The sequence below is a fragment of the Aptenodytes patagonicus genome, chromosome 1 (assembly GCF_965638725.1).
Source record: "Aptenodytes patagonicus chromosome 1, bAptPat1.pri.cur, whole genome shotgun sequence".
Taxonomy (NCBI): domain Eukaryota; kingdom Metazoa; phylum Chordata; class Aves; order Sphenisciformes; family Spheniscidae; genus Aptenodytes; species Aptenodytes patagonicus.
Window position 1 is genome coordinate 86,135,262 of NC_134949.1, and position 16,887 is coordinate 86,152,148.

General features: G+C 48.9%; 1 protein-coding gene across 1 annotated transcript; it reads left to right on the forward strand.

The window, feature by feature from the left end:
- The first annotated feature begins 290 nt into the window (after nucleotides 1–290).
- Nucleotides 291–16,174, forward strand: ITFG2 (integrin alpha FG-GAP repeat containing 2). The gene is made up of 12 exons (XM_076346011.1): nucleotides 291–447; nucleotides 2,111–2,206; nucleotides 2,654–2,695; nucleotides 3,553–3,730; nucleotides 4,056–4,195; nucleotides 4,636–4,784; nucleotides 5,919–6,013; nucleotides 8,550–8,603; nucleotides 10,310–10,401; nucleotides 10,923–11,040; nucleotides 11,643–11,816; nucleotides 11,978–16,174. Exons 1-12 carry the CDS (start codon nucleotides 352–354, stop codon nucleotides 12,124–12,126), a joined length of 1,383 nt encoding a protein of 460 aa, XP_076202126.1. The 5' UTR covers nucleotides 291–351; the 3' UTR covers nucleotides 12,127–16,174.
- The last annotated feature ends 713 nt before the right edge of the window (nucleotides 16,175–16,887 follow it).

Genomic DNA, 16,887 nt, shown 5'->3' on the forward strand with positions numbered 1-16,887 from the left:
CTTCCCCTCGCCCCGGCCTTCGCGACTGCCCGACGGCCCCGCGGAGTCGGGCTCCGGGGCGCTTCCGCGCTGGACGCCCGCGCCCCTGCCGCTGGAAACCGGGGGCGGGGCGGGGCGCTCCGCGCCCGAGGAACGGTCACGCTGAGGAGGCTTGAGGGGAGCGCGGCGCCGCCGCCAGGCCTGCCGGGAGCCCCGCGGCCGCTCACGTGATCCCCTCCCTCGCGCTCCGAGCCTCCGCGCCCCGGCCGCATTTGTACCTGCAGGGCCGCCGTCGCCCCCCGTCGCCCCAGCCTGGCGGCCGGCCCGGCGGCCGGCGGCGGGAGCTCCGCCTCTGCGGGTGGCGGCGGCGGGATGCGGTCCGTCAGCTACGTGCAGTGCGTGGCGCTCGACTTCGGCGGCAGCCTCTTCCCGCACGCCGTCTGCCTGGGGGATGCCGACAACGACGCGGTCCGGAGGCGGGGGGGCGCGGCTGCTGTGGGCCCGGGCGGGCGGCGCGGGGTCGGCGGGGCGGGGGGGGCTCCGCCTTCGCGTGGTGGCGGCGACCCCGGGGCAGGCCCAGCCCCGCCGCGGGGCTCGGGCGGGCCCGTGGCAGCAGGCCGCGGGAGGTGGTGCTTCCGCAGGCGGAGTCCCGGGCTCGGTTTGGGTGGCGAGCTGGAGCGAACCCAGCAGGGGGCCGCCGCGATGCTCGGGGGGCTGCCGTGGACGGCGCACGCGGGGCGAGGGAGCCGGGCTCGGTCGGTCTGGGGAGCGCCCAGGCGGGCACCACAGGGCTGCCCACCGCCCGGCCGCCCTCCGAGATGAGCAGCGGCGGAGCAAGGGGCAGCAGTCGCAGGTCGTAGCGAAGGAGGCTGAAACGGGGCAGGAAACACCGAGAGGATGGTGTGGCACCAGAGCAGGAGCCTGGAGGAGGTGGTGGGGCTCCCGCCCTTGGGGGGACTTGGAGCTTGACAGGCGCTCGAGCAATGTCAGAAGCCGAGGTTGGACCAGATGGCCCCCAGAGGACCCTTGCAAACTGAATCTTTCAGTGATTCTGGGCTGCGGTGGTCAGTGCTTCCATCACCGTTAGACGTGCTCGGCGCCCTTGGCATGGGCCCTGGATGATGTATAGCTAGTAGGGAGGTTAACTTTTGGTCCCAAAGAGAGACATTCTCCTGTCGCGGTGGTGGGGATGTAGAGGTGTGGGGAAATGCATTGCTGGGGTACAGTGGATCACAAACAGGGTAGAGCCAAGTTTGAATGTCTCGTGACCTGTATGATGGATGGATGTGCATCGGGAATGTTGCTGTTGGCCCCACAAATGGTTGTTTCTGGTGGGTCTGATTTGTCTGTAACGAGGAAGAGGTTAGCTTAACCAGGTATATGTAAACTGTCCCTTCTTCTCTTCAACAGTCAAATTTTATTACAGACCTATCCTGAAAAGTGTCATGGCTAGCAATGCAGTGGATGATAAAACAAATTTTCCCATAAGAAGTTGTGTTGCGTGGGGTAATGTGTGCAGGGATTTATGAAATGCACACAATTTCAATACACAGAGGCATGATGCAGAAGATGGGATAGTAGGAATGGGCTTGTCAGCCGGGGTGGTTGCTGGTTTTTAGGAGTCTTCTTTAAAGAAATAATCACCATTCTGAAAGACCTTTATCCCTTCATCAGTGAGATTGACCATCCAGTGTAAATCTATTGTAAGTGTTCTTGCAGCCTCTTCCTGGATGATTACATTTTCCTCGTTGCCATCATCTTCCTCAGATGGTTCAAGAAAGATCAAGTCAATCCGGATTGAAGGATGGAAGATGGGGTCATGATGATTAGCAGAGCAGGGTGTTAAAACACAGTGACGCAACTTGAAACAATGGCTAGAGAAGCAGTGGATAATGGGATGTTGCTCTAAGGAGCCACTCCAGCTCTTTTATCTGCAAGAGTAAAATTAGTGCTTTGATTTTTTTCCCAGACCACCTCTATTGATTCGAGGCTGTCTCTTTAACTCTTGTTTTGCTTTGCTGCTTCTTCCCACAGAGGGATTTTTAGATAGGAATTCTGTAATTATTGCTGTGTGGGAATACTGTTAGTGTAATTGTGAATTTCTTCTTATTAACACAATTCTCTTGTACAGCTGAATGAGCTAGTGGTGGGAGACACCAACGGGAAACTCTATGTTTACAAGAATGATGACAGCAAACCCTGGGCTGTGCGATCTTGCCAAGGAATGGTCAGTTCTTGACAAAATTTTTAAATGGTTGGGCCTTTTGGTGTCTGTGCAGCCAGCTGTCCTTGACCACTGCCTAGGAATAGGTAGGCCAGAGGGGAATGGCAGCTAGAACTGGTTCTGATGCCTTTCATGTCATGCAAGGCCCTGCTTTTGCCCCCAGCTAGCCCCATGGGCGAGAAGTGATGAGCAAAGTACTGAACAAACACAGGAACTGGGCTTCTGTCCTACTTTGACCCTGCTCCTGTGCACTGTGGATTTTGCCCCAGGGCTCTGGGCAGTTGTGTGGCAGATGTGTTTCTGTCCCTGACTCTGCTCTCTTTGTCCTTGAAAAGGCTGTTTAGAGTTCAAGAGATGGTTTATGAGAGAGGAGGGGGTAGGGCAGAGGCTTATCCCAAAGTGCTGTTTTGGGTTGCCTTCTCTCATGTATGGCCTTCTTTTCTCTTGCAGCTCACATGTGTTGGTGTGGGAGATGTGTGCAATAAAGGAAAGGTAAGAGTGGCCAAACTCTTCCCAGCTGTGTCTGTAGGACATGTGGGAGGTGCTTAGGAGATTAGGGTCATGTCATATCCTGAGTGTGGAGGAAGACAGGTTGCAGGTGCTTTCTCTCCAGGATCTGCCCTTGCTCATAGAGTTTTAGCGCTACTGTTTTAAAACTGTCCTTCTGTTTACGTATAATCTGTATCTGTCTGTGAGCCATATGCAGGTTTTAGTGAGCAAAGAAATCCATCCTATCTTCAGAAAGCACTATTGATTTGCATGTCCCCCTGTGTGAGCGCCGCAAGGCTTTGGTGGTTTGATGGTTGCTCCTTTTCCTCAGTGGCTTGTGCCCTGCTCTGTGCTGGTCCCTGCTGTGGGCTATGGCCCTTCTGTCACTTGGCTGTGTGCATTTAAGGTCATCTAAACAAGACCGAGCCACAGAATAGTCTAGACTCCCAAGTAAATTCCACTGGGTCTAATAGGACTTTTTGCTGGATTGCTATTTCTGGGGGTTAAACCAGGACCACTGAGTCCAAAAGTCCCAGTTTAGGCACCCTGCCTAAAATACTGTAGCTATGTGTGCTCCAGTGGGGAGCAGAGCTGAAGTGAGCATTGAGAAAGCCACACATTGTTTGGGGATTGCGTGCACACATCAGCTTGATATCCTAGTTTGACAAGGATGAACAAGAAGTTTCGACCCTGCAGTACCTGAGTAGTTTTGATGCTGGCCAAAAACCTTCTCCTGTTCCCTCTGTAGCAGTCATTGATGTTGATGGATCTACCCTCATATCCTCCCTCGCCCTGCTGTGGGACAGCTTCCGCAGTTTCTAAAAGAGGAAAAATCAAAAGGTTTTTCTCTTCCCTCTTAGAATCTCGTGGTGGCGGTGAGTGCAGAAGGCTGGTTTCATCTTTTTGACCTGACTTCTCCAACTTCAAAACACTCAGATGCTTCAGGCCACCATGAGTTGGCAGCAGCAGAAGAGCAGAAGCCAGTGTTCAAGCAGCACATTCCTGCCAACACCAAGGTCATGCTGATCAGTGACATTGGTGAGCCGGGAAGCTGGTGTGGGAGTGCAGGGTGAGGGAGTTTGTGGGTATGAGGTGGTGGGGGGGAGAGAGAGAGAGAACGTGTGTGGGACTCACAGAAGGAAATTACTATCTTGCTGAAACAGGTGCTCTAACAAACCACAGCCAAGTCACGGAGGAGAGAAGCAAGAACTCCAGGAATTTTCCTGAAGTGCAAGTTCTCATTACAGGATTGGGATCCTCAGGGATCCTACCTGATGGAAATGAGCACAGTGGTTTCTGAATGTTGGGGGTCTTGGGGCTATGAAAGCCTGAGAGCCCATCTGTCTTCTTGTATTCCCTGCAGATGGAGATGGGAAGTGTGAGTTGGTGGTGGGTTACACTGACAGGGTGGTACGTGCCTTCCGCTGGGAGGACTTGTCGGAGAATTCAGACCATGTCTCTGGGCAGCTACTCCTGTTGAAGAAATGGCTGCTAGAAGGTCAGGTAAGGAAACAGGATGTTCAGAGCAGAACTTGTCATACAGTCTTCAAGAGGTGGCTCTCCCAAGGGAAGAAGCAAAAAATCTCGGTCCTATGAACAAAGCAATTGTCATGTTGATGGCTTGAAAGGAGATTTGCCCAGTGGTTTTCCTATACACACGGAGCAGCTGGTGGGTTGGTCTGGGAAACAGTCAGTTGCTCTCACCCAACTAGAGAGCATTAATGGAAAATACTAGCGTGTTCTTAAGTGGCTTTTGGTAGGGAAACATAACCTTTTACTGTAACTTGGACATTTTGCTTCTAGCTGAATTTGTTCAGCTCCTGCTCAGCTCTATCAGAAGATCTGCCATATTCAAGTTTAGGTACAAGGAGCACAGTGAACCCTTCTGAGGTGTTTAAAGTTCTCATTTCGACTCTATCCATGTTTTTCCTCTGCCAGTATAGGTGGACAGCCTCTCTGTGAACCCAGGCCCTGATGGCTCACCGGAGATGATGGTGTCTCAGCCAGGCTGTGGTTATGCAATTCTGCTGTGCACCTGGGACTCCGAGCAGCAGGCCACGACAGAGGGAAGAGACAACTCTGCCCCGAGCAGGTGAAGAGCATTACTGCATGGGATAGATGAGGAGAGTCCGCTGTAGATGCCCGTCACAAGGGGGCACCTTTGACCACACCACCTTTCTGAGGGGGGTGTGTGTGGGGGGGTGCTGTCTTTTGTCGTTGCTTCAGTGACCTGCTGTGCTGCTGGGAGTTCATGACTTAAGCACACCCACATCCAAGCTTCCATGAACACTCTTCATGCCTCTATCACAAAGATGAATAGTACTGCTTTCCTTGTATCCCACTCTCTTCTCCTTGGGATGGGCAAGGAGACCGGCAAAACCAGCTCACTGAGGGGTCAGTACTGGGGAGTAAGGCAGGGAAATGAGCCACCTAGATCTCCAGAGAAAGAGTAGTAGGCAATCTGGTGACCTGTCTAATGGTGGGAAGGGTAGCAACTGAAAGGCTGGGCCAAGCTCAGTTAGTCTGAAGCCCAGGATGACACTTTGGGTTCATTCACTTGTTTCTTCCAGGTGAGGTGATTGGAGGTTTTCCTAATGAGAACCCTGGCAGCCAGTGCTGTAAATCACAACCAGAACAATCGAGATGAGCAGTGAGGTTATTGTCCTTGCTGTGGGGAATTCAGGTGCTTCTGTGGTGTTCTGTGAGACTTTAAAGCAGACCCAGAAAACTGCAGCAGGAGGGCAGCTGGGCAAGTCTCCTTGATGTCTTAGAGACTTCAGTGGAATGGTACCCTCATAGCCAGAAGCCAGGCCCAGGCATGATCTCTGACCAACCTGTTCAACCCCAGGCAGACACTTCCTGAGTGAAAAGCAGCCAGGCTTACGTGACAGTAATCATAAAAATTGTCTTTTTTTTTTCCTTGATTGGAATAAATTTTACTGACTTTTTTCTTTTTTTTTCTTTTTTTTCTTTGAGCTCTTTCCAGTTTTCTGATGCATCAAATCATTCTGGTTTTGTTTTTTAAACATTAGCAAGTTCCTTTCATACCTGGGGTGGCATGCTTTCTTTTCCTTGGTCTTTACTGTTACAGGGCTAACCTGTGCACAAACTCTGTCAATCTTTGGATTTGTAGAGCTTTGGAGTACACTGTTCTTGAGATTGTTCTGGCACAGTCCCAGGCATGGTTCCCTAACCTTCCACTGATGTCTGTCTCTCTTTTCCCTAGTGAGGCCCCTATTCGAGATGTTATTCTACACCAAACATCTGGACGGATTCACAACAAGAATGTTTCCACTCATCTAATTGGTAGCATTGGTCGAGGTGAGAGATTAGGAGCTTGGGGTCTCTGGCCCAACAGTTGCCCCTGATAGTTTTTCAGTATGTCAGTCCAGCATGAAGTCAGATTTCCTGTGGTTGAAAAATAACAGTGGGAGGCAGCTGCAAGAACTGAGGGAACTCAGCTTCCGTTAGTCAGCTCCCAAAGAAAGACAGATGGATATCTGCATTTGAACTTTTTATAGCCTTTGTCCTTCCCTAGGTAGCTCTTACTTTTCACCTAGCACAACAGTTTTTCTGCAGCCTCTACTGGCCTGCATTTAGTCATCCTGAATGGCTGCCATGCCTTGCTCCTGCACATGTCCTTGGTCTTTGCTTTTGCATGGCTGCAGCTTATGCCCTCTTAATATTCCCTAGATGCATCTCTTCTGTTCCACAGCCTCATCTTTATTCCTGCTTTTGTGCTTTTGAGCATTTGATTCCCGATACCTGGCAGCTATAGCCTGCTCTTCCGTCACCTACGCAGTCCCAACCCCTCCAGAGCTGCTTCCATATTTCATTTATATCACTGTCCTCTGTCTCCTTCCAATGTATTCTGTTCAGCTGTTGTATCTAAACTCTCCACAGCTGCTGGTTCCTCTCAGCCCTGACACACTGCTGTTGTGTCCAGACTTTTCTTACACACTGCCACTGCTTCTCTTGTGTAACTGCTTTGTGCTCTGACCTGTGCCTGGTGCACCTGCTGAACCCTGTTTTGGTACCTATGGAGAATAAGCAGCTTTCACTCCCCTTTGGAGCGTGTGGGCATAATACAAGAAGGCAGAAAATTCCCAATGCAGATCACTCTCTTGTCTGCAGCTGGCTGGAATCCAGCTTCATTTGCTCTGTCCAAGTATTACCCCCTGCAGTGCTGTCTGAGAATGATTTAGGCTGTCCAGTGTAATTAGAGCTGGGGGAGAAGAGCAATCCACTGAAACCACTCCTCTTCCCCTTCCCCAGAGTACCCTTCCTCCCCAGTTCCTAAGCTTGCCATGTTTTCAGCATCTCGGATGCTGCTATGAGCAACATGGTCAACAAGAGCATGAAATCAATTATTTCACTGCATACAAAGCCTTGCATCTAATGAGAGGTGTCTGTGAAAAATGAAGGCACACAGAATAAGGGATAAAGAGAAGGTTGTGAAAAGCCCACTGATGCTGGACCATCAGTAATGAAACAGCTGAAGAGTGCCATGCTGACCGGTCTGTAAGGGGAACACAGCAGATCTTTTGGATCAGAGCCTGTCTGGAAGAATGTCAGCTAGCGGCAACAGAGCACTAAACCAGCTGATTGTTTGCTTTAAGCTGATCTGTGGAAATAGGGTAGTCTGTGTCCTGGGAGTGTGCAGGATGTTGTAGCTTGGAGCTGTCTATGGACCGTGGAGGTAGGCTTGCAGTATTACGTCATTCTGGAGAAACTACCTGTTTGCTTTCAGCTCTGCTGGCTTGTCCCAGACTGCCAGGTTTCCTGGGTTCCTGCAGACCTCAGGGAGCCAGTGTGTCTCCTACATTGTCACTGAAAGGATTAAATGCAGCTGTAGTTGAATGCAGCTCCAGTCCTCTCCCTCCAAGTGTGATATCGCTTTCAAAACCTGACCTTGCATGTCTTTTCTGACTGGTAGTTAGGTGGAGAGTGTACTGAAGAGCTGAAGCAGCCCAGTGGTCAGGGGAGTCTCTTCTTCAGATTTTACTAGTCACATTCGTCAGTGCTGTCCTGCACACAACTGTGATGTACAGCCTTTGGGGAGGATACTGCTTGTGGGAAGTTCACAGCTGTATAAACATAGCCTAGGAAAGCCAGGGCTGAGTGTGTAGATGAGCATGAAGGCACATGTCTAATCTGCTCATAAAGCAAGGGCTCTCTAGTATCTTACCAGTGTTTGCTGGGAGAGGATCACAGCTTCTGTGCAGTTTTGCTGTAGCGAAAACAATAGAGTTGGTAGCATGATCTCCACAGACTCATTCAGGAGTTGCCATGGAGGTGCTTTTGTGCTAATGTGACTGATGCTTTGTCCTTCTGGCGGGACCTCTCTTTTTTTCCCCTGCACCTTCCCAGAACAGCCGAAGGCCATGTTCCTGTCCTTGAAAGAAACAGCGAGGGTACAGTTGTAATACTCTTGTTTGGCTGCAGCTGTTCTTCACTTTGTCCTTTGTGATGGTCCTGCCCATGCTTGTGCATTTCTGTAGCCTGGAAAGGATGTGATGCAGTCCACTAAAATTGGAACTGCCATCAGCCTGCAAGTGCATATGCGGTACAGACAGACTCCTAGGATCAGCCAGCAGAACCAGACATGCCTATGATAAAAATGATCAGTGCAAACCAAAGGTCTTGGGTTTTGAGATGCCAGTGCCCTACAAATAAAAGCCAGCATGAAGTACGATTGGTTGCAAGAATCTGTAGATACCTGCTAAGCAAAGGGTCAAGGCTAGGCAAAAAAGGAGGCAGGATGGATCAGCTTGTTCTGGAATTTTTTTTCAGGAGAGGGAGAGAACAATGCTCATAAACCGGCATCAACTCCTGTAATTCTCTTCTGCACTTACAGGCTGCTCCAGTGAGAATAGTGGCTCAGGTCTCTTTGCCCTCTGTACTCTGGATGGTAAGTCCTACCACTGTCCTGGAAGAAAGGCCGGTGGGGTGGCCAAGGCCTGTCACTAATTGAAAGCAGGGAACCAGGGACTCAGTGCTTTTGGTTTTGAAAGAAGGGGGAGCCGGGCTTCAGAAACGCTTCCTGGGTCAGGCAAGAGAATTTGACTCAAAGACTCCTTCTGCTGACATACTTTATATGAAGGCATGAAAGCTAAGACAGGAGCCAAGGTAAGAGTTGTCACTGTGAGCAAGTTCCCCCTAAAGCAGGTGAGTGATAACATGCCTGTATCTGAGGATATGATGAAACGTATTAAAGCTGAGCCTGTCTTTCTGTTCCTTACTGAATTGGTCTGATATTGCACAGGCTTGCTCTCTCCAGGAAACCTGTTGTGTTTTCTATCTGTTACTAATATCTGCCTTTATCTCTCCCCTGGTACCGTCTATTCATCTGTGAATTTCAAAGGATTTTGCAAACTTTAATTGCTTGTATGGTCTCATGGCCTACGGGGGTAGAAGTATTAAAGCCATGCTGCAGCAAGCAGCTGGGAAAATGAAGAGGCTAGGTCATTGGCCCAAAGGCACACTGAAAGCTTGAGATGGAGAGAGAGACTAGAACTGTCATCTGCTGACTCCTAAGTTGCCTGCTTACTCAATGGTCAAATAACTGAGATGCTAATTCAGCAGTGCCATTCATGTAGACGGGAGCCTCTAAACCACAGCAGAGATGTGTCCTTGTACTTGAAGGGACTTGGGTTGTTTCCAAAAGCAGTAAAGGAAATGGATGCTGGAACTTGAGTATTGGTAGAGAGGAGCTGGCCTCATGCAGACCTGGAGCCGTGTTTTTCTGCTTGTGCCCCTGACTGAGAAATGATAGGACAGGCTGCAATAGGACTGAATCTAATGAGCTGAACACAGGGTTTCTGTCCGAAAAACAACAGTGTGGAGACAAGATGCTGTGCTTTTCTCTTCCCAGATAGGCAGCCTGTCCTGTTTGGGCCAGACGTCCACCTGCCCAATGATGTCCTGCTAGGGAACTTCTGATTATTCTTTGGGCCTGAACTCTGAAGCTTCTGCATCTGGCAAGGCTTCCTGCCTCACTGTGGCTCACTCGTGAGCCTTACCGAGGCTGGAGGGCACTGTGAGGATAGATTCATGTTTATGTTCCACTCTTTCACGGGCCTCCCCTCCCCCCCAGTACTATCACAGTATCTCTGGATGACAGAAAAACAGTATGTGAGGTAAGTGTCCAGTATGGTTTTAGCAGCCAAGAGGCCGTGCCCGTGCTATTAGCCAGCCAGCTCTCAGCTGATACTTGTCAACATGGTGTCCTGAGATCACATGATCTGTGGGACATGGTGAGAAGCTTCTAGTTTACTAACTGTCTCATGTGAGATCTGTTATGTACTGTACTTTGGGAGCCTGTTTTGGGTAGTTTTCTTATTGTCTTAGAACACAATCCAATTAGCAGGGCTGCTGCCATTTTTCCTCTCTGTTTCCAGTTGCTGATGTACTGATGAGAAGATAAAGGACTGCTGTCCTTCCTGAAACTGAGACTGTGTTACCTATTATCAACCACAGCCTGTACCATGGGCCCAACCCTCTGCCTGCAGACCCTAAGTGTTGAAGGAGTGTGCAGGGCCCAGTGTTAGCAAACATCTTGCTCCCTTTTAACATTTTCAAGACAATATTTTTTTTTTTTTTTTTCCCCCCCTTCAGGGACATTGAAACTCATGGAGGGAGCAGACAAGCTGCTCTGGTCTGTGCAGGTTGATCACCAGCTGTTTGCTCTGGAAAAGCTGGATGTTACTGTGAGTGTCTGTGAATAGGGCCGGGAGGGATGAAGACAAAAACTCAACATGGCTTTGTGTATATGAATTTAGGAAGGGCAGAGGGAGTATGACTCAGCTGAAAAAGACTGGGATTATCTCAGGATGACACACAGAGTGCTCTGACTGTGCTGGTGCATTCTGCGCTCATGTCAGTCTGTCCACCTGGAAAAGGTTGAGCTGTGTCTGCCTGTTTGACCCTAGTGAACCCAGGATCCTGCTATGAACTTTTCGTCCCCCAGCTGCTCTTTTACCTTATTGCAAAGTTGAATGGTTTTGCACACTGCTAATACCCCAATTGTCTACAAGCTCTTATGATACATAAGGATTACAATAGAGAAGAGAGAGATGGTCTCCAAGTGCAAAATGTCTAGACAAGACGTCCAAAAGTGACACCTTGTTCAGACATTAGTGTTCTGTCTCTGAACAAGCAGGAAAGACTTTTGACTGCCTCTGGGAATAATTGATGTCCATGCTAATATGCAATCTTATGGTTCCTGCAGGGCAATGGACATGAGGAGGTGATTGCCTGTGCATGGGATGGTCAGACGTACATCATCGACCAGAATCGGACTGTTGCCAGATTTCAAGCAGATGAGAATGTCAGTGCGTTCTGTGCAGGTGGGGAGCCTGACTGCAAAGCCAGCCCTCACAGCATTTCTCCCTCAAAGCTACTACTCCTCTCTGGGAGACCTGGAATCCTTTGTCTGTCTGCAGTGGGGAATAATTTCCCTGTGTGTATACTGCAGAAGGCCCAGATAGCCTTTCCTCTGGTGGCATCTGGGAAAAGTAGGGGTGAGAGGAGGTGATGCTGAGGTTTGTCTGTGATGGTTTTGGGTTTTTTTCCTGTCCTTTTTGGGAGTGTTACAGTGGTCTCTTGTCTTCCCCACTGCTTTTTTAATTTGCAGACTTCTAAGCTGTTTTCAAGTGGAGATAAGGAGCCCCGCAGAACCAGCCTGAGCCTTGGCTTTGCTCAGTCCCCTCTCTAACCTGCAAGAAGCAGCTTGCAAATTCCAAAGCTCTATGCGTTAATAACAGTTTAGAGACACTTTCTTGGATTGTCTCAAAGGCACTTCATATACCAAAGTCCATGTCTGCGCCCCTCACCCCAGGTGCTCGCTGCTTTCTGCTAACAGCTTTGATACCTCATCATGAGAAGTCACCTATTTGTTTTCTCTGTCCTTTTGGAAGTAGTTGGATCTCCACACTTTTGCTTTCTGCAGGCCTCTATGCATGCAAAGGAGGAAGCAACAGCCCCTGCCTGGTTTATGTCAGCTTCAATCAGAAGATCTACATCTACTGGGATGTGCAGCTGGAGAGAATGGAGTCCACCAACCTGTTGAAAATCCTGGATTGTGACCCAGAGTTTGGAAGTCTCCTGCAGCAGCTGGGTGTGGGTGAGTGCAGAAAGGGTGAAGGACGTACAGGAATAAAGAGAGGAAGGGCTGCTGGCAGGTGATGTGCTGGGAACTAGAGTTCCAAGTACTTCTTGAGGAGGAGGGGCTTTCGTACTCCCTGTTGAGAATCCCGAACAATTGTCTTTCTCTCTTTTCTGTAGAAAGAGGCGATGTTTCTGCTGTCAAAGATCTGATTCACAAAACACTGTATTTTCCTGAGAAACAGCAGCAGAGCAGCCCCTCGCAGTGTCAAGACCCTGCTGGAACAGACTCCTCTGCCCACTACGCTGCCATCCAGGATCCCTTATAACAAGTCACGTGGAGACTGACATCTTTAATATCAGCACAAACTCTTCTCTGACTGGAATCGGGCATCTAATGAAGATGAGACTGTTCTTTTCCCATCTCTGTCAAAGCTTCCAGACAGCAAAGGGCGTACAGGCTGGGTTCTGTGGAGGGATGTGCTTGGCTGTAGGCTTGAGTGAAGGTGGTGGGATGATTTGCTTTTAGCTGAGGAAGCTACCAGAACAGCAAGAGCCCAGGATCCTGCTCATTGGCCTTCCATTGCCAGTTTCCATGTTCTCCGCTAGCTAAAGCGCTTTATGGGTGGCTGTGAAGGAGCACTGAGGTCATAGATGGAGAGAATAGCTGAGCTCAGTCTCTGTTTTGGCCTTTTCTTACAACTGCTCGAGTGATTACTTCTGAGTTCTTAGCAGGACCACAGTGCAGGAACTGCAGATGGAGGAACTGAATTAGGGAGCAGGCAACGTCCTCTCCCATTTAGGTGTGTTTTTAAAGTAGACCCAGGCATTGTTTGCCTTTGCTCTGCTGCTGCTCTTCTACCAAGCAGTTTCTCACAAACCACCTCCTGTTCTGAGGAGCTGGAGACATGCATGAGAAGAACCACAACTTGCACTAATAAGGTGTCGAGAGGTAACAGCTCCAGCGAACCCCAGCTGTACTCAAGAGGCATTGCTTGTCCCCGACTTCTTGGGCACGGTGATCCCGGAGATGGCTGTGACTTAGCAAAGCAGCTGTGAACTGGGCAGTAGGAGGAATCTGTCTGAACCATGGATCTGTGGTGCTGTGAGCGCTTGGCCATTCCATAATAAGCAGTGGAAATGCCACACTTCCCTCTTGTTGTGGAGAATACCATGCTATTTTGAGTCCTGCACAACTGAAAGATGTGGACCGGAGGTGATGTTCCACTTGCTGGTATGCAGAGTCTGGAAGAGGCCATTGCTCACACAGGCTGCTCACATGCAAAGGCCCAGGCAGGAACCTTTCCATGTGCTGCTGGTGTTCTGCTTTTCCCCATCTCAGCTTGCCCCTTGCCTAACTCAGCTTATTAGGATAGGAGCAGCAGGCTCACCTGCTGTTTTGCATCTTTTATCTTCTCTCACTTGTGTGATGTTTTATTGGACATGCATAATGGATGGAGCTGTCCCTTCACCCTTATGGCAGCCTGAGTCAGAGCAAATATAATCCAGTGATCTCTCTTTATCAAATGGTAACATTTAAAGATCCTGCAGGCTGTTGAAAACCTGCTGTTCTATACTCTGCAAAACATCCAAGGGCAGTCCTAACTGGGAGAAAAAACTTCGTATAGAGGAAAGGAGTGTCTTGCCCTTGGGTCAAAAGGACTGTTGTTGAAGTAGCCCTATGTGGTAGAAGGGCAGGATCTTTACATAATAAGCCCTAGCTTTTCTTTGGAATTTCCATCGGTAGATTTATGTAATCTCTATAGAGGACAACTTCTGTCCTCTGTGTTTGATAGCTGTGAAAGTTGAAGCATGGAGCAGTGAAATGGCATGACCTGCTCTGCGCCAGCTAGCTTGCTTCTCGGACCACTCTGTCTTCTGACTCTGTAACTATAGTGGAAGCTTCTTTCCATTTTAATGACCTCACTGAGGAGCATTTTTAAATGTTCCCCTGTCATACTAAGTGCTTATGTACTACTGGATCCTTCAGGCAGGAGCTCTAAAGTCATAATAGTGCTTTAGTAACAGTGGTGTTCAGAGCAGCAGGGCTTGAGTTTGTCAGCTATGGAGAGCTGATAGTGTAGGGACCACCTACTGATGGGCTAAAGCAAGGAGTTGTCTTGAAGTTTGTCAGCTCTGGACTGTAACCTCAAGAAATTGTCAGCTCTCGTGATGCTGAGATGTACAGCCACCCATCCCAGTGGGCAATCACCACTGCTTCTGGCAAATTAGTCAGTGTGACCCCTTGGGCTCTCATCAGTCTCATAGTCCTTTCCTAATGAGGATGAGTCTTGTTGGGGCTATTAACTAGATCACAGTATTTTGCTTCTTGCTACTTCCAGGTTTCTGTTTCCCAAAACCTAAAGCTGCTCTTTCCGATCACCAGAACAAGTAAGGATTCTCCCTTCCCTCCCTTCAGGTGAAGTAGTAGCAGTTGCTACTCTTATCTCCTCCCCTTGGGGCCCAGCTGAGGTGGGGAGAAGCAGATGTCCCTACAGATGGGGTGAATAGTTTGGTTTCACTGTATTCTGAGATAATTCCCACCTAGCCCTGTTGCTACCTGATTTTAATCTTGCACTTCAAAATTAGTGGAACTGACGTGAAGAGGGACCACAGCGAAACGGAACTCTGCAGGGCAGTTTCCAGAAGCATACAACAGAAATGACATTGTAGCAATGTCCCTGCACAGGCCTGTGTCGTGGCATATGCTGTTCTTCCATCCTGAACACAGACTACTGTTCTTCCTCTACTTAAGGTTGTGTATTTTCTTGTCCTGCTCCCCCCCGCACCCCCAGTAATTCTGTGGCTTCTGTCTCCCCCACTGTCGATAGCAACGGGATGGTTACAAGCAACAGAAAATAATAATGCCTGAGTTTTCAGTCATGGCTTGCACAACCTGGCATGTGTACTGCTTCACAGATGATGGGCTCTTCTGCTCTGTCTGTGCTTTCACAAAAACCGATGGGGTCCTACCACAACTTGTGCCTACCATGGCCCTACTCAATGTTGTTTGGCTTTTGTGGGGCAGGTGTTCTCCACAGAAGTACTCTCTCTCTTGATCCACTGCTGGAACCCCAGAGGTTCCTGCAGCAATTGCCTGGAGTATTTTATTTGCCTGAGAGTTGGGCCGGGCTGAGCTAATCTGGTAGCTGGGTCTCACAGGCTATTGCAGTGCTACTAGATTGTAATTCCTTTTTGAGGCCTACCAGGATTGTCTACGCTCATAACAGAGAACAACTCAATGCTGTCTGTCCATGCCAAATATAAACCTTTATTAGCAACACAAGCGCAAGGGGGATACAAATGGTTGTATGACTGAAACTGTTTTATGCAAAACAAACTTTGCCGTACAGGTCAAATGATTTCTAAGGAAGGTCAAATTGATCCACTATTGGATTGTTAATTGTTGAGAAGAAACAGGAAAGGGTTAATGGGGGTTCTTTTCCTAAGAACCATCTTTAAAAGAAAATGGGGCAGAAACAATGCAAATGTTGGACAGGGCAATCTGTGCAACCTAGCCCTCTTCTGTTGTTGGCCTGAGGATAACATTGCTGTGTGCTGTGCAAGCCCAGGCATGCTGCATTCTGGAACGCAGAGGTGAGAAGAAACGGACACTACAGATCATCTGTTTCCCAAAACTCTTCAGCTCTTAAAACCATTTGAGAGGAAAATTACTAATGTTTGAGGGTTTCCACTGACAGTTTTATATTGCTTAGAGCATATAGTAACTTGCAGATGCATTTTGCTCTTGTGCCCCTTGTGCACAAAGGAGAATGAAAACTGTCTACAGAAAAATTAATTGGAACTTCTGTACTGTTCCTTGGCCAAAAGATGACTTTCCTTCTTTTCTCATGCCCTGAACTCCAAAGTGGCAGTTAACCGACTGGCTGCAGTCAATAGTTCCCGAAGTCAATGCTTCAGGCTACTGCCACTGGCAACAATTTTCTGTGGAGTATACATTATTCAGAGAAGGAGCCACGTAGGCTCTTTCTCTGGACTGATAGAGTTATGTTATACTTTCATTGTAATGCATTGCTTGTTTGTCCTTGCCAGCCAACACAAGCCACAGAGTTGGAATTAGTTGTTCCTCCTCACGCAGCAGAACATGTTGTTTGCTGCATCCTACTCTGTGGCATATTGGCATACCCACTGGTGCCAGGAAGCTTTTTGACAGGGCAGGATTTGCAAGACACGTTTGTATGTCCTAGTGCCAGCACACAGCAAATGAGGAGTCCAACAGCATTCTCAGACACTGGGGGCATTCGCAGATAAATGATTCATGGCTTTGGTTGTGACACTCAATTTACTAGCAAGAAAATAAAGGGAAGGGGTTGTTTTATTTTCCTGAGACGTAATAAACCCACTGGTCGTCCCTGCTCTCGTTTTTATGATCTCTTTGCTGAACGCAGTTACTTCTATAACTCTTCAGGAATATTCTGGCATTTGCTAGTGGAGTCTCTTGAAAAGAGGACTGACTGCAAACATGTAGGTGGCTCAGTGGTCTTCAGTTCCATAACTCGCCCACTAGTAGTGAAAGAAGGAGCAGGCCTCTGGGAATATGGATGGCTGGAGCTCCTGTTCCGTTCAAAACCAAGTGACTCCCAAGCTCCTGGAAATGGTCCTGATTACGGCTTCGGCAGAGTGCATGTTCTCGGGATAGGTTTGCCTCTTGCGCATAGGCCTTGGAAGTGGCCTCAGAAGTCCATCTCCCCATCCCCGGGCAGGTTCAGCCATACGTATCTCACACCTGCCGTGTAACACTTCTCTGTTCTAAAGACTTGCTGTGACAGACACTTCCCTGCTGACTGTTTTGCAACTGCTGTGTCCACTGCTGGAAAGTAGCCCTAGTAGGAGCTGACCACCAAGGCAGTTCAGACAGATTATCCCTAAAATAATAACACTCCATTGTCTGTATTGAAGGGATGGGCCTCGTTATGAGGAAGCCAGTGTTGGACACGTACAGGATGTGCCTATGCCCTGCTCTGAGGTGGCAGTTTGTACTAAATTTCTATACATAGTTTCCATATGAAAGCATTGGCATTCTTTGATCTCCAGTAGAAAAGACCTTTAGATAGCTCCTTCCTTCCCCG